The sequence below is a fragment of the Dermacentor variabilis genome, chromosome 4 (genome assembly GCF_050947875.1).
Source record: "Dermacentor variabilis isolate Ectoservices chromosome 4, ASM5094787v1, whole genome shotgun sequence".
Classification (NCBI taxonomy): Eukaryota; Metazoa; Arthropoda; class Arachnida; order Ixodida; family Ixodidae; genus Dermacentor; species Dermacentor variabilis.
In genome coordinates this window covers 44556555-44580902 of record NC_134571.1, presented here as the reverse complement: position 1 = coordinate 44580902, position 24348 = coordinate 44556555, and the positions used below count along the sequence as shown (strand labels likewise).

Genomic DNA, 24348 nt, shown 5'->3' with positions numbered 1-24348 from the left:
CACTGGAGTGAAACCGAAACCTGAGAGGCATCGCCATCGTCATCAATTATTGGGGGCATTAGCAGCGTCAGTGAACGTCGGTGTCTTCTTTCTTCGCTTCACTGCGCCTTCAACACCATTTTCTCTTGTGTTGTCAAGTCAGCATCATCTATTGCGGAATTTTCTTTTTTCGTTGTGACCGTATTTTGCATGCCACAACCATCGTGCACTACAGTGATGGCATCGCCGGCGAAGCGGCAGAAGTAGGAAGCCAAGAACATGCCGACTAAGGTGGAAATTTTGCAGGCTTTGAAGAATGGTGAATCGCGACAGCACGTTATGACCAAGTACAACGTGAAGCGGAGCACGTTGGGAACGTACGTGAAAAATGAACAACATGTTGTTCAAGCCTTCGAAAGCGAGAAGTTTCATGCATCAAGAAAGTGGTTGCGAACCGCAGCTAGTCCCCAGCACGAAGAAGCTTTGCTCCAGTGCGTTACTGACTGTCGCAACGCGCATCTGCCTTTGAGCGGGCCTCTCATCATGGCACAAGGTGAGAAGTACGCTGCAGTGATGAACATTGAATTGTTCAGAGCTTCAGAAGGGTGGTTTGTGAGGTTTCGGGAAAGACACGAACTCGTCTTCAGAAGTGTGTGTGGCAAAAAGGCCAGCGTTGACGAAAGCATGACCACCCAGTGGAAAAATGTGAAGCTGCTTGAGCACATCGCCGCATATAAACCAAGTGACATGTTCAATGCAGACGAAACTGCTCTATTTTTCAGAGCTCTGCCCGATAAGACGATGACCTTCAGAGGGGACCCGTGCATTGGTGGCAAGAAGTGCAAGCAAAGGATAACTGTGCTTCTTGCCGCCAATACGACTGGCACGGAGCGCTTGCCACTTGTCATCGGGAAGGCGCGCGCATAAGCCACGTTGTTTTAAAAACATCAAAAGCCTTCCTTTCGAGTACATAGCGAACAGGAAGGCTTGGATGACCTCGGACATTTTTCTACGCTGGCTGCAGCAGTTAGACCGGCACTTCACGTCTAAGGACTGCAAGTTAATTATGGTTGTTGACAACTGCAGTGCACATAACTGTACAGTCGAACTGAAGAGCGTCAAGGTAGTTTTTTGGCCGCCCAACACTACATCTGCCCTTTAGCCGATAGACCAGGGTTTCATTCACTAGGTGAAGTCGAAGTACTGAAAGCACCTACGACAGCGAATGATCGTATGCTCAGAAGTTGGAAAGCTGTATGAAGTAGACTTACTCTGTGCAGTGCACATCATCGCCCACGTGTGGAAAAATACACCTCCGCAAGTCATCGCCAACTGATTTTGGCAGAGCGGTATTGTGAGGTCCGAGTATGCGGCAGTAGCCGACGAGGTGTTAGCCGAGTCCACCGATGATGACTGCCCGACCTTCGATGCTGTCCTTCCCACAGATGTGACCCTTCAGTACTACATCGCAATTGATGATTGTGTCGCCACGACTGGTCTCCTGACCGATGAAGAAATTATTAATGATGTCACGGGTGCCCAGGAAGACCGTGATTCAGACGAAGAGTCATGCGAGGAGATGCATCCGCGACCTCATCGCACCTCACGAGAAGTCGTGGAGGCGCTTTTGATATTGGAGGACGTTTGCCTGAGCACTTCCGACAGTTTGCGGGCTGTTGGCCACTTGGAAGAGTTAAGAAAAATTGTGATGTCAGCCGGAATCTGCGCGAAAAAGCAGGACTATTGCGAAATACTTCAGTAAATAAAGGTATGCTTCTCCAACTTTATTTTAAATTTTTTTTCTTGTTCATTCGTTAATTCGGCATTCAGATAATCCGGCCATTTTTCCCGGTCCCGTGAGATCCGAATTAATAAGCTTTTACTGTAGTAGTGTAGTCGAACCCGGCTATATCGAACCGGCAAAAAAAAAACACTTGTCAGTTCGATATAGAGCATAATTCAATATAAGCCTGCTAAATAATTGAACATCATAAAAGCGTATATATTTATAAACCCACTTTTTTGACGAAACTAGCTTAGTTTCGCATGATATTCCTGCATTTTCTTCTGCTTGGGCAATTTCGCTGCCTGCGACGCACGCACTTCTCCACGTTGTCTAAAGAGTCTGAGCGGCTGAGGCCGCAGCCTTCCACATTCCCGCAGAAGCACCGGACTAGTGCGAGTGCACCAATCACCTCAGAGGATGTGGGCAAAGGACCATCGTTGCTTTCTTTATTGTGCCCACTTTCACTTGTACTTGGTACGATGTCGGCAATGTAGTCTTCGTTTTCAGGCTCTCCCATGGTTGTAACACCATCATCTGCACTCACAAACTTATTGACCGTTGACTCGTCAGCAGCTTCTGGAAATTCTGACAGCTTGCTCCAAACTTAAGCAACACTGGCAACAGCTTCTTCGCACTCATCAGAATTTACAGTCACCACCGGGCACGCAAAAGCCGGCATGTCTGAAGCAATTTGGGCTGCACCACTTGTACATGACCGTGCGTACGTGTCAGGCGCCACGGGCACCAGGTCGCGAGTTTGTCTGCTTTAACCTTAATCTCCCCCTTATACAAGATCGTGCTGAGAGTGCTCCTCGGAATCTTGCATGTTGCGCGGTCATCCAACTTCTCACCGCGTTCAACCCGATTTACGATTTCAAGCTTCACGGCGAAAATCAAATTCTCCCGCTTCATCACGGCAACACTGCGGGAGAAGGCCCTTGAGGTGCAAAAGCAATGAACCAGAAAAGCAGTGAGACAACAAGCACATCTTGCACGACGAGGGCACAAGAGCTTCTGATTGACTGTCTGAGCGAGCGTTGAGGGTGGGCCAGGATCATTTTTTGCAGGGTGGTGCCGACGGCTCGCCCGATGCAGCGCAGTCACGGTAGGGAGAGCGTTTGGATGGTTGGTTGGAGCGATTGGTTACAAATGCAGGTCAGCGTTACCAGCTTTTATTTCCCCCCCGAAAGTGTTTTTTCTGGTGATTTTTCAGATGAAGCTGCAGTGAATAATTCTTTAGGACTAGTTTTGGCTTGCAGGTGTGTGCCATTCACTGACTTAGCTCTCGCGTCAGTTTACTTTCTCTGACTTACTTTTACTTCTTTATTAAAACCAAATGCAGGGCGAGAAAACTGGCATACCTTTTCAATTATTTTTTCCAGTTTAAATAGAAAAGTCTTAACCCTAACAGGAAGAATTACGACTTGTAATTTATAAATGAACAAAAGCAGTTCTCTTGTTAAAAATCATGTGAGCTGTTCTGGTTACTTGAGTTGAGAGGGGATTCAGCTTTTATTGGGATTCTGTTTCAGTATAGGGGTTATACACCAAGCTTTAGAGCTCAAGGTATTGTAAAACCTCTTTAATTCAGATTTCACGGGACTGAATATAGTCTGAGTTAACTGAATTCCCAATTATCAAGAGTATCAAGAAAACAAAAAATTCTTACTGCATCGACACGCTTTTATTTACTGTATGAATTAACAAATCGCATTTATATTTTATACAAAAGCAATACAGAAGCTGCCCTTCTCATCATCTCCTGATAAATTAGTGCTTTACAAATTCAAATCACCTGATCACACCTGATTTGATCACACCTGATCAAACCACCTGACAAATTGCCTGACAAATTAGCCTCGCGACTTCTTTCGCAGCATGGCCACAGTGCGCGCCTCCATTTAAGACATGCTTTTCACTACCATGCGCACATCCCAATTATTTTTTTGTCAGTCAGCTGTTCACCAACAGATCATCTGTCGCACACTTTGTGAATGAGGTGCCGATGCCAGGCTAAATTCCAGAGCTGACTTAGCATCCGAAAATAATCCCACAAAAGCATGGACAATTAATAAGAGGCCTTCTGGTGCGCCAGTGAATGCCGGTTGGGGTCCAAAGATTAAGTCAGTACCCAGAGCTGTCAAAACTCAACAAAATATATTCTTCAAATAAGGCAGTTCCGTTCACACATGCATACCTCGGCTAGGCACATCACAATGCAGTTCAAATGGGTATTAACAAAACTATTGAAAATAATTAACGACAAGCACTAAGAGTGCAACAAATATGGTACAGAATCAATGGAGCACCAAGTGTCCACTCGTATTCACCCGTGTTGGTCTTGAGCCAGATGTCCTCTGCATAGCTTGTGGTAAATCTCTAAGAAGAAACTTCTTCCGGAACTTCTTGCAGACGCTCGAGAAACTCGTCAACCAGCTTGTCAGGGAATCCCCGTCTTCTGCAGAAGGTTCGTCTACATGTCACATCTCTTTACTGGCGCGTTCTTATCTGATCTCTTCTCTGATCCCAGTATGGCAATTTTATATCCTCCACCGGCATTTCTCGAACTTTCTGATGGAGTTGTGCTCCCACAGCATGAACAAAGCCTCGGAATCTTCTAGACATTTCTTGCGTTTTCAGCCGCGGCCACAGTGACTTACCCTTTGGTGCACACTCCGGCTGTCCCTCTTTCTCATTCTCCGCCATCTGTTGAGATATGACAGGGTGTTTAGGCACACTCCCTCTCTCTCTTCGAAACTTCTAGTTGGCCTTGATAACATCAGTTGTCTGTGGCGTATGTGCTCTCTCCCTCCGTCTAAGCTGTCATGGGGCCGAGGTGCTGCTTTGCTGGCTTGGGTGATACGTGGTGTGTGCTTTGATTCCACTCACTTTTGAGACGCTGCCCCGCACTTTAAGAATATTGCATACCTGCCAACCCTCCCGATTCGCCCGGGAGTCTCCCGATTTTTTACTGAACTGTCCGATTGTACGATCACTGTCTTATATCTTCTGAAAAGTGGTCTCTGTTCACGCAATAATGGTTTTTGCGAAACCGGCACCACGGAATCTACAGCCACATCGTAATCGTCAGCATCACCAACAACGGCCACATTGGTGCCATCGGTATCATCGACTAAGCAGCCGACTACGGTGCCTAGTAAGCCGACCTAAGCCAGAGCCAATGTAGCTATTGCATTTCAGGCATGCCTTCCACCATGGTGCACCTTGTTGCTGCTGCTTGTGTGTATGATGGGTGTTGGCTAGGCCGTGTGTGTGCGGTGCAACATGTAAAGTTACAGTCCTCGTGTGCTTGATGCCATGGCACTATCAAAGCCCAAGAAAAGGTATTTGCAGAAGTTTTTGCGATCTTATACTTCTGAATTTTTATGCTTTTTGACATCAAGAAAAGGAGAACATTTTGCATTCTGTACAACGTGTGGATGCGACGTCAGCGTGTCTCACTATGGCAAAGGTGACTTGAAACTCCATTTCCACTGCGAAGCATCAAAGCTATGTTCGCACCGCTGAGCAGCAAGACAACATAGTGAACTTTATCTGGAAAAACTGCGGCGACAGTGTCATATGTGTGGAGTGCCTGTTTACAGGATTCCTCGTCGAACACGACTTACCCCTTAGTGTCAGCGACCACGTTGGGCCTCTTCTGCGGAAAATGTTTCCGAAATGCGACGAGGTGGAGCGTTACGGATGTGGATGCAACTCTGAAATGCAACTCTGAAGCCTGAAATTTATTTCACAGGTATCGCTCTCGAGTCTTTGTTTCTTTCTTCAGTTTCCCTCAGCTGCTGCCTCGAGATTCCAATGAATCTGCTGAAGATGCTTTAAATGCTCTTGAAGCTGAGTTTGCCACACTACAGGCATACAGTCTTCAAGAGGACGTTCTGAATGAAGAAAGGTGGGATGTGCAGTGGTTTATGGTTAGAAAAATGAAAAACACTGATGGAAAACATATTTCACTGTGTTGCTATGGTGATGCTTGATTTACTCGTGATACTGCATAGCAAGGCAGAGTGTGAGAGGATTTTTAGCACGGCACGAAAAACTAGGACTGAATTCCGCTCGTCAATGTGCAACACAACCCTCAAACACCTGCTGCTAGTGGAGGGCCGTCAGTCTGGACCATGTTTTGAGCAAAGCTACGCGAACAAATTTTTGAAGTGAGCAAAGTCTGCTACTGCAAGGTTCCTGCAAAAGGACTCATCGAACACTGCCTGAAAGTTTGAACGATCTTGGAAATCGGTTAGCTTCCTAGTCGTACCATCGACCAGGTAAACTAAACTGGTTTCGCCTGTGAGCTCATTGTCGTTGACCAAGTCCCTTCACACAATCACTGTGCTTTTGCTGGTATCTCTCAACACCCTGATTTATTTTCCTGCCATTTTTCTGGCACGTACAGGCATTCCCTTAACGAGCAATTCTGGGCGTGGTGTCATCACAGCATTAATGACCAGAATGCTTTTCCTGTTTCAGAGTTCTACAAAGCCGCCACCTGCGTCTTCTACTTAGGTTTTTGTCGGAGCATACACACGAGGCCTGGGGAGCTTCCTTCCGTCCGTTGTGACACGTGTCGGCTTTGTGACCAGTTCGCCCACAATTAAAACATTTTATTTCATTGGGGCGCATAAAATTTCCCCGGCAATTGATAGCATGGTGGCCCAGTCTGTTACAAAGCCAACACCTCGGAACAGCCTTCTGATGATTTCTCCTTCCGTTGGATACCGGTTTCTTTGCGTCTTCTGGCCCCTCTTGTTTGATCTTGGAGAGCTTGGTGCCTCTCTGCATTTCCAAAAATTGGTCGGCCAATTCCAGAATATCTTGAAGTAACATAGCTTTCCTTTCTCTGTGGTAGAGTGAAAGGCTCGGGTGACAATTGATGAGGAATTGCTCCTTGATCAGAAGGTCTCTAAGCGCTCTGTACTCCGATGCAGTTTCTGAAATTTCAGTCCACCTATCAAAATAGTGGCTGAGCCGCGCGGCAAATTGCGTAGCAGTCCCGCCATTGGCGGGCTTTCCGGTCCTAAACTTGTCTCGGAAGCCTTCTACGGTGAACCTAAATCTTTTTAGTATAGTGGCTTTCACCCTTCCGTAATTAGAAGCATTTGTTGGCATCAGCTTACCATACACACTAAGTGCTTCGCCACTCAAACACATGCTCAATGCAGTGGCCCATTGATCCTTTGGCCGATTCTGGCTTTTAGCAACTGTCTCAGGTCTGTGCAAGTAAACATCCAGGTCATCTTTTCTTTCATAAAATGCCACAAGTAGCTTGCTTGTGTTCAGACGGAAGCTAGTTTTTTCCCTTTCAGTGCTATCGACTCTTGCCTGAGCGTGAGCATCTGTGCGCTGCTGCAAACGAAGTCGTTTGAGTTCTAACTTGTGCTGCCTTTGTCTTTCCCTCTCAGTTGTTTCAGCCTCTCTTTGTTCTTTTATCTGTCATTCCTTTGCCTCTCGTTCTTCTCTTACTGCAGCTTCTTTTTCCTTCTGGCTAACCCACTGCCATAGTTCAGCTCCGGAAAGACCCATCTTCTCACCGAGGCCGACTAATTTCTTGAGATCTATGATGCCCTTCAAAATCTAGCTGCCTACAAAAAATATCTGCCTAGATTTCAATTATTGAACTGCTTTCTGCACACAAGTCAGCGAAACTTAGTGCAACACTCAAAATCATGTACAATGGCAATGTAAACGACCCAAGGCTCGTTCTCCCTACTATGAACACACTGCACCAGAAGGTCCTGTCACGGACGCCAGAAATATTGTTGCGCACCTCGTGAATGAGGCGCCAATGCCGGGCCAAATTCCAAAGCTGTCTTATCAGCCTTCAAAAATAAGCTCACAAGAGCACGGACAATTAATAAGAGGCCTTCTGGCACGCCAGTGAATGCCAGCTGTGGTCTAAAGGACAGAGTCAGAGCTCAGAGTTGTCAAAACTCAACAAAAAATGTTCTTCAAATAAGGCAGTTACGGTCACACGTGCACACTTCGGCTCGGTACATCACAGTGCAATTCAGATGGGTATCAACCCTTTCAGGGTCAATGACGTAAATATACGGCGCTGCGAACAATTCCAAAATGGTCGATGCTGTATATTTACGGCGCCATCTGTACATTTAAAAAGTGCGCCAATTTCCTAACTTTTTTCTTTCCTGGCCTGTGCTGCCACTATGTGGGAATACACAGAATTTTTTTCTCGTGCCTCCCTTTCTCGGTTTTCGTTGCATGGTTTGTTTTAGAGCTAGTTTGTTTGCTCGTGTGTGCATTTTCTAAGCCTTCAACGATGTGTATAATAATGCATCAAATTTCGAATTCTTATAAGTTTATTTCCTTTTTTTGTTCTTTTTATTCATGAATAAACAGTACATATATACAAATGCAAAATATTTTTTTCTCACTTTACGGTCACCCTAGAACAATTACGGTAAATTCTTTTTAAATACATTCTTTTCCAAACAGTGCGAATAACAGGACACAGAAAAAGGCACACGACATTCCCGGTATTCACGCTGTTTGCAAAAGAATGTGTTCATACCAACAAGCCCGGCTAGCCACTATTTCTGAAATAGGTCCCTCTGAAGAATTTAAATCTGCAATAAAACAAATCGACCTTGAAAGGGTTAACAAAACTCTGGCAAATAATGAGCGACAACTACTAAGAGTTCAACATGTACAGTACAGAATGAATAGGAACACCAACTGTCCTCTCATATTCACCTGTGTTGGTGTTAAGCCAGACGTCCTCAGCGTAGCTCATGGCAAATCTCGAAGAAGGAACTTCTTCCAGAAATGCAAATGGTCAAGAAACTCGTCGGCCAGCTTGTCGGGAAATCCCTTTCTTCTGCAGACGGTCAGTCCACGCGTCACATCTCTTCACCGGCACATTGTGATTTGATCTCTTCTCTGATCCCAGTACAGCGCTTTTATATCCTCCGCTGGCGTTTCTCGGAACTTTCTGACGGAGTCGTGCTCCCATAGCATGAACAAAGCCTGGGAATCTTAGACATTCCTCGCCTTTTCAGTCGCGGCCGCAGTGACTCGTCCGTCGGCGCACGCTCAGGCTGTCCCTCTCTTTCTCGCCTTACTCGCCATGTGTCGAGATGTGAGAGGGTGTTTAGGCACACGCCCTCTCTCTCTTCGAAACTTCTAGTCGCCGTTGATCACGTTGGTTGTCTGTGGCGTATGTGCTCTCTCCCTTCGTCGAAGCTGTCGTGGGGCCATGGTGCTGCTTTGCTGGCTTGGGTGATACGTGGCATGTGCTTTGATTACGCGCACTTTTGTGACATCATCCTACCATCATGGTGAAGCCAATACTCTTCATCCTCAACAGCTTCCGCTGTGTTTGTGGCATTGCATACGCAGCCGTTGGACTGAGTCAAAGTGAAACTACTGTTTGCAGCAACCGTTACGGACAAAACTGCCGCCGCCATCAACGTGATCATGATTGGAGATTACGCAGTTATGAAGGCACATGACCAAAGAGGTGTTATGCATGGTGGTAAACACAAAAGTAAAGGATATAAATGCGCAAATAAGCAAGAAACGCTCCGGTGTTCTTGTCGTTCGCATATGAATTCCGCAGACTCCTCCCTACTTTGTTTCAGTTGGATGTTAGCGCCGTTCTTGCTCGCTTGCGTCGCACATTTCCTGCGCGTGCCGAGCTCCGAGGGTTGTACGAATTAGCCGATGTGCGGACAAATATATCAAAATTAACGTGTTTGATTGCATTAATTAATGCATATGCCTGCTGGGACAAGAGGACAAGTGCGAATTAACCAAGGTCGAAGTAACAAGGTTTTACTGTATGCATTGCATGTTAAACCGCAGGTGTGCAGCAATTTGCCAAAATTTGAACATATTCTGTGTGATATAAAATTTCTATTTGAATTTTTTATATTGCACCATACAGCTCTCTGGTAGCGCTGATGGTTGGTGAAATGAAGTGCCTTCTGCATGGTCTATGTATGCTGTATATGCCCAGTTTCATGAGTCTATAAGTGGTTAGCTCAAGATAATTTAAATTTTTTATATTGCAATGGAACGATATACAGCCGTCTGGTAAGGCTGATGGTTGATGAAACGAAGTGTATTCTGCATGGTCGATGTGTGCTGTATATGCCCAGTTTCATGTGTCTCTAAGTGGTTAGCTGAAAATAGTTTCTGCATGTTTTCTCTTGTATGTACTGTTCTTTTTGTGAAAGTGAAAGAATTGTGAGCACAATGCAACCATGATGCCCTTGCTGCACCGTTGGGTGACAGAGTTTGCAAACCAAGGAGAGTCTGGCACCGCACAAAGATGGGTTTTTAATGCTTGGATCGCACCCCACACTTCTTGACACCACACAGGCCATGCCAAAGTGGCAGTCAATGTTGGTGACAGGGGCTTAGAGGCAGTGATTTTAAATTGTAATTTCGCATTAAAATGTGTGCTGTGAGCATAATTAGTGTGTATAACCATATTGGTGTCCCTACTCTGTTACAGTGATAATAGGGTTGGGAATCCTGTGCCACTTGTGTCATTTTGATACCCAAGCAAATTGCTGCACCAAATTGTGCCGAAATTGGAAAAATGTCTGAAATTGTTCCATGCTGTGCCAGAACATCTTTGGCGCTTTATCATTGGCAGTAATCAACGAAAAATCACCAATATGTTGTAGGGCATTGTGTCTTTGGTCTCGGAAGGCATGTAAAAGTATTTTTTTTTATTCTTGCAGCTAGTGGGCGTGGACAACCGCACCTAATCCCTCTGAACAAAACTAAAGATAGCAACATTCTCTTATCTTGCCACTTGAGCTGGCGAGCAAAGAACTCCAGGGCTTATCTGTGCCTCCCTGTAGGTGGAGCAGAGTCGCATGGTTGTGCTGGCGCTGTTTTTGTAGAAACCTGCATGCAGTTGTTCGTGCACTGCTGGCCATGCCTTTTGTTTCCTTTTTTTTTTCTTTTGAATCATGCCTGCACCATGGCAGTTGCTCATAATCGCAGTGCACAATCTCACGATCATGATACCACATCGATCGCATTGTTGCGCAGCATGATTGCTGCGATCAAAAAGTGTAAACTGAGAGGGTGAGCGGCAAAGTAAGGTGCACATCGTGCAGGACTAGCAATAGAGGAGCCCAAGAGAGGAGGAATATCGCTTCCTTAAGCCTATTCAGGGGGCTTCTGGGTTGTCTAGTGAGTGTCAAAGTGAAGTCAATCACCTGAAGAATCTTGGTTTCAAATAGTTGGTGCCGTCACATTACCTAGAAATGTGTTTGAATAGACCACTGTGGTGTTCACTAAACCTAGCTTTTTCAAAAACTTCTCTTGGAAAGTAGTCACTTTGCGAGCGCTTAATACAAAAATAGTATGAGAAATGCAGTCTTGCTGCTCTTAAAACATTTTTTTAATGCTGCACAATAATTTTGTGACTGGTTACCCCCCTTGTTTATAATAAGGCTCTAATTTAAAATTTGAATGTCCGAGACTGCTCCAATAATGAGATATATGGGCTACAGACTGCTCCAAAATTAGAATTTGACTGCTCCGAAAGGAAACTTTATCTGGTCCAAAAATTGCTACGAAATTACTTTGGCCACTCCCACCCCTATGATAAACTGAAGATAGTTCGACAATGATGTTGCAGCACCTTTAATCTCTGAAAACTTAGATATGAAGTCTATGGTGGCTTGTGCCATAGTAGGTGATAAATGTGGCATCTATGAAGCGTTTCTGACTTCCGTAATTGCCTCCAGCGCATGCAGTTAGCATAAACATAGCCTTTGAGACCTGTTTATTACCCAGAGAGAGCTGTTGCTTGGGTATGGATATAAACACCACCTATTATAAACCATGCTTTCGAAGACATTTGAAGCAAAAGGCTGGTCTTGTGCAGTCACTACTGGTGCCCCCAATCTCATAGCATTATTCTGTTTTTCTCAAACCTTTTCTGCCTGACAGCTCAGACAGAGCCGCTGGAAAAGCCACAAGTTCTTGACCACCTTGACAATGCTGTTGTGGATTGCTGCCTCACGCATGTCCACCGGGGCGCTCTTGGTGTGAGACAGCAAGCTATATCAGCCGCTGGGCAGCACATATGGACCTGGGACCTGCGTAACCCATCAGCAGAAAGTGTCAAACGCTACAACGGCTTCTGGATGAGCTACAACTTGACATGCTGCGCAGTCTCGCCAGACAAAACTCTGATTGCAGCTGGGACGTCACTGCATGCCATCTTGCTCTGGAATGCAGACACTGGAGCAACTTTGGGCAGCTTCAAAGGTGTGCTTTTAGACTTTAAATTTTCTTGCACCACTGTGGATGCACGTTCACAGCCACATGGGAGGGAAAACTAAAATAGAGGGCTTAAAGGGACACTAAAGGTTACCAGAAACTCAAGTTAAAGTGGTAGAGCAATGTCCTAGAACGTCTAAGGCGTCAATATAAGCGTGAACAGAGCTTTAGTAACCGAGAAATTGAGGTAAATGCATGACACAATTTGAGACCCCCCAGCGACATTCCGGTACTAGCCCGATGACGAAAGGACTCCTCATAATTTGTGTTACTAATACTCAACTACTCGTATTAAAAATATCATTTCATTCGATTATAAGACGGAAAAAAATGTTATTTGTCTACGTCTATTCGATTCTAAGAAAAAATAAAATTTTGACGTTACCCTTCAGTAATATGGGTGTTTGAAAGGTTTCGTTTTCGCTCGACTCTGCGCGCTCGACTCTGCGCCGCGCATGCTTTGGAGTTTCAATAGTTTCGTTATCGCGTCGTGCTGTGAGGGTTCTGCTGGCTCGCGAAACTTTCATTTGGAACAAGCAGCGAGAATGCCACGTCCATGTGATGTAGTGGGAAGCCCTCGTTGCTTTCCCGCTCCGGAGAGCCGGTGTCGAGGCCGCCGTCGTAGTACGCAACGACGCCGGCAGTGCGAGCCCTCAGCAGCAGGTCGCGCTCGTCGGTGCTCAAATCGCTGAAGTTGAGCCCACCATCGCGGCCCAATCTGTCGGTGTCAGGGTCCATTGCGACGAGCGTCGAAGTTAGCGTCATAGAATGAAGTACCAGCTTATGGGCGTCTTGCGCTGGAGTTTGAGGTATAGTAGCGGCGCCTGGTGGCGGTGCGGGAAACGACATCTGGGTCGTGCCAGCTTGGGTCGTATTGAGCCCTGGCTGTGGCGAAGCACGTTTCTAGACCGAGTTTTGCGTCGATTCGCACATTTTTATGCCCTGTTGCGAGTGCGAAAAGGCTCGTCGCTTCTCATAGACCACGCTGACCACGCTGCGAGCTCGCCGCAGCCTATAGTTTAACGAAAACGGACTCTCCGTGTGCCGTGGGACGTAATGTGGGACGTAATTCGTTTCTCCTTCTGCTAGCCACCATACTCCCGCTTTCGCTCTGCTGTCGGCTCTGTCTTGGCTCTGTTTCTGGCCGCGCGTTCGCGTTTTGCGCAGAAAAGCCGTAGCGCCGTCTGCGGACGCCGTTCTACTCACCGATGGCGCAACATCACTATGAGACCATGATGTCAGTACTCCTCGATCGGAGGGCGGGTGATTTGAACTGCGCTAGAGGTACGCGGACGCTTCAGAACGCATTTTCTCTTAAAATAAGTCTCTCCTTGGCACGAAACAAGCGTTTCGAGGTTTCTGTGATGGTATTTCAACAGTCCACGTTGACTTAATAGTAACCTTTAGTGTCCCTTTAACAATCACAGGTGCCTTGCAGAAAATGTGGCGGTAGTTGCATGCTATTTTGGACCTAATAGAGTAAAACCTCGGTGATACAAATCTCAAGGGGTTGCGTAAAATATTGGTATCACCCGAAATTCGTATCACCAAAAACCAACTGAAATCAGCTTGTTGAAGAGCCAGAAACTCATTTTTAGAAATTTATTCACAATGGAAGAAGTCCTGGATGCCCTTGTTGTCTTTTTCCTTTGTCAGGTCAACTAGCAGTTTATTCTGGAAGTTTTATGCAAACTTAACAAAATCGGCTTCGCGAGAATGTTGGATGCAGCACAGAGTGCAAGCCTTGAAAACAGCAAGACGTGGGAGAGACTGCCACTGCCAGACCATTTCCACTCCGTACAGTGTGTGCAGTTGCCGCTGTGTTATCGGCTGCCTCCTGCCGCCCTCCCCCTGTGCTGTGCAGCCTCGGCGTGCTCAGGCGCAGCCTCCTTACCACTTGATATGGTTTATTGGTGAAAATTGTTGCAGCACAAGACGCCGACACATGTCAAGCTGGTAGGGCTCGAGCGGCCCAAGACGAGCTTTTTTGCTTTCCTATTGCATAGTGTTTTAACAGTGCTGTGATTGCTCAGGGGCTATGGTGTTGGGCTGCTGAGCATCAGATCGCAGGATCGAATCCCGGCCGCGGCAGCCACATTTCGATGGGGGCTAAATGCGAAAACACCCGTGTACTTAGATTTAGGTGCACGTTAAAGGACCCCAGGTGGTCGAAATTTCCAGATTCCTCCACTACAGCGTGCCTCATAATCAGAAAGTGGTTTTGGCACTTAAAACCCCAGAATTTAATTATTTTTTTTTGCCTGGTGTTTTAAGATTGACAAGAAAACTAAACGAGATCAAGCTACTGGGCAATGCTGGAATACAATGCTGCCATAACGAAGTATGTCACTCACATTGTGCTGCCTGCAGCAGGAAATAGGCAATAATCCAAACACGTCACCATTCCCTGCTGCAGGTGGTGTGTTTGGGTTATTGCTTATCAAAGGCACGCAGTATGCTTCTAACAGTATTGCTCTGAAACAGATAGGTGAAGATGCTTATTGCAGTAGGGTTGGAAGGTAGCTGTGAATGCAACGTTTGGCGACCCACAAGGAAATTTACTGGTACTGAAACAGGAAACTATGGATGTGTGCCGGCATTTTCACGTCGCACAGGTAGGCAAGTACTGCAGGAAAGCTGCCATGACAGGCACCTACTGCTCCCAGTTGCGCATGCCTCACGCTGTTTCTTTTTCACATTGGATCTAGTGGCCAGAAAACGTATCATATGATTGCAGTTTGGCAATGTGCTGAATGTTGGTGTTTTCCGGGAACATATTAATCTGTATAAAAGAAGCTGTATTGGGTCATTTATTGTGTTCTTGACCGCGAACGTTGATGCCATAAAATCGTACAAAATGGGATCATATCAACGAGGTTCTACTGTGTGAGTGTGCTGACGAGTATGAGTAGGTGTGAGTGAGTGTCGATAAGTGTGAGTACATAGTCCGCGAAATATTGGCCAATGAGTAAGAGGGAGCATCGGCTTGGTGTGCCAACGTTACGCATCCAAGACACTGAGGTCTGCTCTCCCTAGCTGCGCAAAGAAATTGTTGAGGCAGAGGTGAATAGCTGTCCCACAAGCAGAGACAGAAAAGTGTGCACTCATGCATTCTACTGGTACTAACATATGGGGCAGAAATTTAAGAGGTTACTGAAGAAGCTTGAGCAGAAGCTAAGAAGCACACTTTGAGCGATGGAACGAAAAATGATAGGCAGAAAAAATTAAGAGACCGGAAGACAGCGGTGCGGATTAAAGAGCAAACGGCACTAGTTTATATTCTAGTTGAAATTAAAAGTAACTTGTGGAGTAGGGCTGGCCATGTAATGCATGGGGCAGATAACCAGTAGTTTTGTTAGTTAAATGGGTGCCTAGGGAAGGGAACTGCAGTTCAAGAGAGGAGAGAAGTAGGTGTTGTAATCAAATTGGGAAATTTGCAAGCATAAGATAGTCAGTCGACACAAGACAAGGGTAATTGGAGATCACTGGAAGGGGCCTTTGTCGTGCAGTGGACATAGATAGGATTTTGTTAAAGCAAGACGCTTCAGTGCAGCATCATGATGAGGGATGTTGGGACCTTTCCTTAATTTTTGCATTCTTTCATTTTTACAGCCGAATGGCAACATAGTGTGAGACTCCTTTTATAACTTAGAAGCCAGCTTCTCTGTGCATCTTTCTATTAGCAGCAGGGACTATTCCTTCACCATCAGTTCATGCGCAGGCAGCTTGCCAAGCTAGCACACACAAGGCATTGTGACATAATGCAGGCAGCACCAGCATTGCATTTAAGTTTGTGGAAAAGGAACGTGGTGCATCACTACTGTATTTATTCAAATCTATGCCGATAGTTCTTTTCAAATAATCATATTCCAAACTCTAGGGTCGGCTTAGATTCGAGGATTTTAAAAAATCGCCAGTTTTTCATTGAAACTGCTAAATATGGTGCATAGCTAGTTCCATCTAGAAAAGTCAGTATCGCAGCCTCTACTAACCATGCCAGTAGCCAACCGTGGACAAGCGAGGTCGCCATTTTGACCTGTGTCGTGTAGCCAGTATCGGTGTGCGGCGTGGTGTTATCGCGATGGCACCAAGCAGGAGATGCCACTACAGTGGCGCTTTCAAGTGGAAAGCTCTGATAGCTGCAGAGGCATCGTCGAACCTTCAAGCCGGGCTGGACTCCGGCATCGACAAGAAAAACGTCCTTCATTGGAGGGGACGAAAGCAGCTTTTTGCGTGTGCCTCAACGAGGATGGCATTTAGCAGACCAAAGAAAGGCCGTCACCACGAAATGGAGACAGTTTTGGCCAACTTTGTTTGGACGCAGAGAGCAGCTGCCCTTCCAGTGACAACAGAAGTGCTCCAAGTGAAAGCTAAGGAACTTCCGAGGGAGCGAGGCCTAACGCCAAAGGATTTCAAAGCCAGGGCAGGCTTCAGAAATTCATGAAGCTCTTCGGCTTCAGCCTCCGACGTCGCACTTCAGTCACCCAGAAGCTGCCAAGCGATTTTGAAGAAAAGCTGATAGCTTTTCAGTGCTATGTGCTGCGAAAGAGAGAAGTGGCAGGCTACAACCTTGGGCAGATTGGCAGCGCCGACCAGACGGCTGTGTATTTTTATATGCCAGTGGCGTACACCGTAAATGAAAAGAGTGCCAAGGAGGTTAAGGTGCGCTCTGCGGGCTACGAGAAGCAGCGCGCAACTGTGATGCTGGGCTGCACAGCTGATGGACATGAACTCCCTTCTTATACGATATTTAAAAGGAAGACACTGCCTGCTCGAGAAACTTTCCCAAGAAATGTCATTGTGCGGGCAAATGAGAACAGGTGGATGACGGGTGCGATGGTGGAAGAGTGGGTTAAGATTGTGTGGCGATGGCATCCAGGAGCCCTTTTGACAAAGAACTCGCTCCTTGTCATCGACTCTTACCGTGGACACTTGACCTACAACGTGAAGGCTGCGCTCGCCCAAGCGAACACGGACTTCGCTGTCATACAGGGCGGCATGACAGGCCAGTTGCAGCCACTTGATGTCTGCATCAACAAACCTTTCAAGGATAGTCTGCGGAAATATTACACGGACTGGTTGACTGACGAAGACCACATGCTAACGGCAACGGGCCGCATCAAACGTGCATCGCTATCGCAGCTGGCGGGCTGGGTAGCTGCAGCGTGGGACGACATCCCAGGTACTTTGATTGTGTGCGTCTTTAAAAAGTGCAGCATATCTAATGCACTTGACGGTACCGAAGATAGTGCACTGTTTGAAGGAGACAGTGACAAGGAACACAGCGACGAGTCTAGCAGTGGCGACGACGTTCAATGAGCTCTGCACATTCAAATTGAATAAATGCTGTTTGCATTTTGTGAATGCTGTCCTCGCTTTTTTTGTTTGGCCTACATTCTAGGTAATATATTTCTTTGTTGTTGGCTTCGGACTTTAGGGGATCGGCTTAGAATCGGAGTCTGCCTAGATTCGAGTAAATACGGTATGCGGAAGAAAAAAGAGCATTGCAGTAAAACTCTCTTTGGGCAAACAAAAGTTGGTGGCCAGCATAAGAAAAAAAATTAAACAGCTTTGTTGTACAGTTCGTATGGGCGCCATAGAGAGCCTATGTGTGCTGGATGAATACTGGGAAGACGAGATTATGCAGGTGAAAAGTGGGGCAGTCCAGTTAATTCAAGATAGTGTAACTTGGAATTCTCAGATAATTTTAACTATTGAGCCTAGTCAGTCATGTGATAATATCCCATTGCATCCAGATTGCTTTTGCACACCTTTGATAAATGGTGTACGCGAAGCCCCGTCATTACAGTTGGTCATTGGCATAAGTGGTATCTTTAAAAGTGATCTGCACTGAACCTGACATCAAGGCTTTATAGTGGCTAATTAATTTTCTTGTATGCCATACACAGGGGATGCTGAAGATGTGAAGTCTGTGCGCTTCTCCCACAATGGCAGCCAGCTGGTGTCCTCTTCATCAGATGGCACGGTCGTCATTTGGGACGTGGACAATTACCGTAGATGCTCTCGAGTGGCACTCATGCCAATACTTGCCGTAGCCTTTGAGGACCAGAGCCCTCTGGTGGCCACTTTCGATGAAAGTGGTGTGATACAGGTAGGCCAAGCTTGCATTTTCTTTTGTGCACCATCCATTTAAGCTAGGTCTAAACTAATGTTGGAAAGCTCATGAAATTGTCCGTATTCCACCATGGTGAAATTATCCAATAACTGCTTAATGTATACAGTGGAGAGGTACACATTAATCCTGAAGACAGGGATGGAAGTACTGTGCCCATTGTGCCATCTTACACCAAACCATAGAGCTGCGCCAACCTGCGCCAAAACACTAATTTAAAAATTAAGTTGCCAAATTTAGCAGGATGTGCGTGGTCAGTGGCAACCACACAGCCATAGGCATGCATTGGGTAGCGCTTAGCCCTGCAATCCAAGCTTAAGCATAGAAAGACAGAAAGCTGAGCTAGTTGGTAAGGATTCGTTATGCAAAAAAAAAAAAAAAAGAAAATCTCACATAGATCGGCACATGTGCTCGACTGACGCATGGTGATACCATTCCAGAGCTTGCCCGGTTAATTTTAGTGTCTTTTTTTTTTTTTTTTTTTTGCTTCAGTGCTCCCTTCAATTGATCGTCGGCGTTCATGTTGTCCACTTCTCTTGTGTCCTGTTCTGCACGCCTCACCTCTTTTTTTTTTTGCATAATGAAGCTTAAGCAATCCGTTTCAGCATTGGCGTGTTTGGAGTGCAGTATGTTTGGTGGCATAATAGTAACTGAAGAAAATGAAAACCGTTTTGTGCTATACAATGCATTACGGATGTTTTAGAAACGTGTAAAACCCAGACCACAGATACGCTTTTGGATGCGTGCATGCCCGCGTCTACGTGCTTGACGTTTGCCGCGCCCCGCGAGAAATGGTGGATGCACATGCGACAGCGCGCACTCACTGGGCTCACTCATAGATGCCTTGGAAGGCGCCACTTCGTACTTCGTTATTGACAATGTTTCAAAATGCTTCCATATCTACAAACATAATTGTTATATATTTAGAGCTGTTAGATCAGCATAAAAAGGAAAGATACACTTTTTTGCATTATATAAGTCAGCTTTACTGAGAGTTAAATGTACTGTGCCGAAGCTGCATAGCCAGCTGTGCCGTTGCGAGGCGGCCCAAGTGCACGATAACAGAGAGAAGCTGTTCACCGAGATCACGCCAAGATGCGGCTGCTTGCAAACACACCTCTTAAATTGCGCCCCGTGCATCAAGAGCGACCGCCATATTGGAGCCGCATCATGTCCCGTATAAAGTCCAACTGTGGCAAGATCCTATCGTGCGAGGGTGAGACAAGAAAGATGGCGGCTTCACTAGTGCCACCTTCCTGCACGAGCAAAGGGAAAGAGGGGGAGGGGAGTAAGCTCGTGGTAATGCACTCAAGCGCGGGAGTGGCTGCGCATGGCTGTAAGCGCGGCAGAGCTCGTATGCACCCGACACCCTGTTTTAGAGGTAATCTGCCACATGTCTCAGCACGTCCAGTCTTTGAACGACGGGGCATTATGTAAGCAGTCTTCTTGTGCTTTTACTGTTGGAGGTTGCATAATCTCGAGTTTCAGTGACTTGTTGGAGCGAGAGACGAACCATTCGGTCCCCGCTGCCAACGCTTTTCATGATAGCGTCGTGCAAATGTGGGCGGCGCTATCATCTGCGGTGGCGGAGTGCATGCGAAAGCATGGCTGGCTTCGCTTTATTTGTACCGCTGATGTGAAGATATCGTCAACATGGCATGAAACCGTATCATTCGTCGTCAACTCCTAAATTAATCAAAATATATTGTTTTCTCATTCAAATTTGCTTTTATTGATTGCCCGATAATTCATAAAATTCTGCAGACCCATTCCATGTAAGAAAACTCGATCGGCGACTGTACTTATTTGCATAAAAGGTTGCATTTCTATACAATGAAATTTTGATATAATGAAGTAAATTGCAGATTTTACCGACTGTGTTACATTGAGGTTTAACTGTAATAAGAATGAAAAGGTAGATACACTGGAATAGATATATTCTGATTTGGCACTTGGGTAGTAGTCCACATCGAAGGAATTGCCACTCGACTCACTTGCACCAGAGCAACCAGCGCACATTCCCATAATGTAATCGAACCATGTGTGTGAGTGCATGCAAGAAAAGTATGGTTGTGAACCCGTCAGAAATGATGAATCCTTTGTTCCGTCGCCAATGAGGGGCAGTCAGTTTTCACGAGCCAAGTCTCGAGGAAAGAAACGCAGGCATGGCAGCATCGTTTGTATAGGGCAGCATCGCTTGTAATATGCCAGCCGATCACCTGTCACCACGTGTAATAGCATCCCTGTGAGCAACAGACAAGCGAAGCATCTAGTGGTGACCTTTTGAGAGGTCACAAAATAGGTAAATATCAGTTTTTACGAGCGCAAGGAACGTAAACAGCTTGCAAGATGAAACCAAAACTAACCGTCTTGTACCCCCGCATGCGCGAATACGCAAGCAGTCGCTGAAATGCCAATGTAAAGAAGCTGTGGCATGAAAACTAAGAGACTACGGAGTGAAAAAAAATTTTCTTGTGTCCACACAGGGTGGCAGCACTTGCTGGGCAACAAAGGGTTAAAAAATTGGTGCATTTTTCAAACATACAGATGGCGTCATAAATATACAGCACCGACCATTTGGGACTTCCTTGCAGTGCCGTATATTTACGGCATTTGCCCTCAAAAAGTTAATGACTGATGCAGTTGTACTTCATTCCCAATGCCTTTGCACATCATTGCCCTTTGGTTATTCTTCCATGAACTGTGACTAAGAGAGGCTGTGACTTTGTTGAACAGATTTCATCAGGGCTCAAGACCAAGCAGGAAGTCGAGCATGCCTTTGTTGGCACTGAGAACAGGTGCGAAGAAGTGTCGTGCTGCTGTTTCACTCACGACAGAAAGGGTGTCGTCTTGGGTACCAAGAATGGTTGTGTCAGCGTGAGTGACCATTGTTTATGCCTTCACTTTGAACAGTGGTGTCATTTTTTTCTATCGCATCCTTTAATAGAAATAACTGCAGAATGATGAGCATTTGCAAGATCGGGTGCTTTCCTCGCACCATCTCCACCCTCGTTACTTTTGACACAGTGTTGCTTACTTGCTTACGCCTGTGGCACCTGGCAGCTAGTGGTCTTCACAGCTCTTGAAGGGGGGACAAACCTTTTTTATTAAAGAGAGAGAGAGAGAAAGAAAGACAGACACAATGGCAGTTGCGCCAATTGTGCCAATCTGCGCCGACTGGAATTAGTGGCTCCATACCGCTCCAAAAGGGTCTTTTTCACCTAAGTTGCGACACTGCTGTGCCACAGTGTAGTTTCGGTGGTGTGAAAAATGGGAAGCTACCACGCAATACAAAAGAAGTCCTGGTGCCATTGCATTCATTGACTGCATTCGTTTAGGATCATTCCAGCCAGCGAGACTGGCGCTGTGACAGGTGATAGAATTGATCCCTATTTTTATGCGCCAACCGTGAGGCATGTATGAGGCTATAATGAGTTGGGTGGCCATGCTAGCCTTGGGATAGCATGATCAGTGCAGTAGTTTTACGCATCGAGGGCTGATGAGTGATAACGCTTTGTAGATAAAAAGCTAATCAGTGTCCACAGTACTTATTTGTTTTGCTTGCTTGCAACTTTGTTAGTTTCACTGTACGATTATTATTTTTTTTCTAGAGAAATTGAGGTCGTTGAATTGAGCATTTGGCATTACAACTAAATGCACGGTGATCAGATACTAGACCACGGTTCATGCTCTTTGTCAACTATGTCTTTGGTAATACATGTGCCTTTGGTAAAGGTCGGGGTGAAAACGTTGAACGCTAACGGCAAGTAATCTAGCCCATACGCCTTTCCTGCGAGTGCAAATCAGTGTTGCAATAAAGAACATTACATGCTCACACTGCCATGATAAGATTCGTAAAACAAAATTTAAATGCACAATATCAAACCTACGAAGTGGTCCTTGCTTAATGGAAAAATAAAAGAAAACTAATTTCAGCTGCACTTCTAAATTACTTATATAAATAACAAGAGACTCCCCTTAGCCTGAAAACAGGCTTCGTAACCAGAAAGAAGAGACTAGAATGAAAGCAAGTGGTCACCCTACCTTGGATTTCCCACCCCAGCTCACCATGATGCCATAGATTTTGATGGCAACTGCTCAGACCCAGTTAGCTGTTCTTTGGTAGAGTTGTACTACATTCCATCCTAAAAGAGTAGCACACTACTTAGTAAATTTCAATAGCTTTTACAGTCCCACACTGGCCCACATACGAAAAAGTACTTCAAAATCCGTGTCGTCAAGCTAGCGCTGGTATTGAGGACTGTGACCTTCATTTGCTGTTCTAATAATCTACCTAATACCACAAAACTGAAAAGTGTTTCTCCTTACAGTGTCCCTTTAATGTTCCTAGTGTGGTTTTGCATAGAGCCGCCGGAAGCATGTCTATGTGAATGTATAATCGCTGCAACTGTCGTAGGTTGCTGCGGTGGATCACTTATTTTGCTCCTAGTTTTTATGAGTAAATGATTATATGAACTAAAGAGAAAACTAAACTATATTTCATTTTTCTGTGTGCGCTTTCGTGGAAAGCTTACACCTGCTTTTTTGTCTAAAAGCAGGAGTCAACCTGTTTTGTTTAAACCTATATCCCAATTTATGTAGTAGCTTCCTTGTTCACTGAATATTTTTTTTTTTTTCTGGTTTGCAGCTGTTTCATTTGGACACAACGAAGTGTAGTGCTTTGGGCAACCATAATGACAGTGTCACATCACTACAGGCATGGCCAGAAGGTGTGGCAATTTCAGCATCCCTGGATACAACAGTGAAGGTAGGCATTGTTTTCTGATTGAAAAGCAGTTAACTTCTATGGCCTTTCCTCATTTTTACACCTTGGCTTGTGAACATTCCTCAAGGGACAACATTAGAGGTACCGATTGACACCAGAGCTTCATGCCACAGCTGGCACTTTAGATGGAGATGTGCTCCAAAAGAATACAGTTGTGTCTCTATGCAATCAGTGTTGGTACGAATTTCGCGATGGTACGAACTCCTGGACGTCTTTGGCCGAAGTGAGTTGTGTTGTCGTCATCCCATCCTTTCACCCAGGCAGTATGGAGACCTCCCCTGGCAATTGCCTGTTACCACTTTCCTGAATTAGCTGGCTTTTTTGGACATGGTGCATGTTTGCAAACAAACAAACATAGTACAGGCAAAACGAGCAGACGACTACATTGGCATTTCTTTTCATCGCTCTTTGACACATTGAACAATAATAGTCTTTGCACAGTAACATTTGTAACCACAGAAAAGCAGTGCTGGAAGAGGGGACAAGATGATAGGAAGGACGCGGACACTGCATGTGGGGATGCGCGACTCACGCGCGTCCCCAGATATCTTGTTTTCCCCCATCTCCTGCAATCCCGCTTCGCCGCGTGGCCTGCGTGACACCCGCGGCGGTCGAGTTGGTTGAAGCGCAGCGCGAGAGATGGCGCGAGCGTTGCGCTGTTACCGGCGGGGTTACTTGGGTGCAGGAGCGGAAGGCGCTCTTTCTTTGGGTTCGGGAAGCAAGCGGGACGGACGTGCCGTGCTGCGCATGCGCCGACCCATGCTTCTGTGAGACCGTCTCGCGTGGCCGCCTTGGACACCGTTCGCGTGACAGTAAACGCGTGAACGACCAGGCGTTGGGATCCAGCATGGGGCGAACATATTCGCTCGCTATCAGGTCGCGGTAAGTCGGACTTCTAGATTTGTCGCGCGCCCATCGGCATGTTTTGTGGATAGCAACTCTGCTAGCAGGCATTGATCTATGAAAGGTGCAATAAATGCTCTTGTGATTGTTTGCACTACTGTGTTGTCGTTCCTTTGTCCCAAGAGCACGGAGGAGAACCCCACATGCACTCTTTCCTGAAACCCTTCCCGTCTTACCGTAAAAACCCGTGTATAATACGAACCCGAATATAATACGAGGTGAAATTTCTGGGACGAGAAATGGAAAAAAAAAGTTTTACCCGTGTATAATACGAGTGAGAGAAACTCGGGGAAAACATTTATTTAAATCGGACTCAGCACTTCATTCACTGTCGTCCTCCGCTGCGCTTTCATCGGGCAATTCCTTGTCTGACATATCCGCCCAGAGGTACTCGTCCTCGGTGCCATCGAGCGCGTTCGAGATCCCGCACTTCTTGAAAGCGCAACGCACAAGGTCTTCTGGGATGCTCGCCCATGC

At 46.0% G+C, this 24348-nt stretch overlaps 1 protein-coding gene across 3 annotated transcripts in view; it reads left to right on the top strand.

Annotated features, from left to right (window-relative positions):
• LOC142579037 (apoptotic protease-activating factor 1-like) overlaps nt 1-24348 on the top strand; it is a 129754-nt gene that overhangs the window by 85824 nt on the left and 19582 nt on the right. For all 3 annotated transcript variants that reach the window (XM_075688843.1, XM_075688840.1, XM_075688842.1), the window contains 4 exons: nt 11717-12037; nt 17959-18161; nt 20919-21059; nt 22831-22950. In XM_075688843.1, the coding sequence (XP_075544958.1) occupies nt 11717-12037; nt 17959-18161; nt 20919-21059; nt 22831-22950 (785 nt within the window). The remainder of the gene's footprint in view (nt 1-11716; nt 12038-17958; nt 18162-20918; nt 21060-22830; nt 22951-24348) is intronic.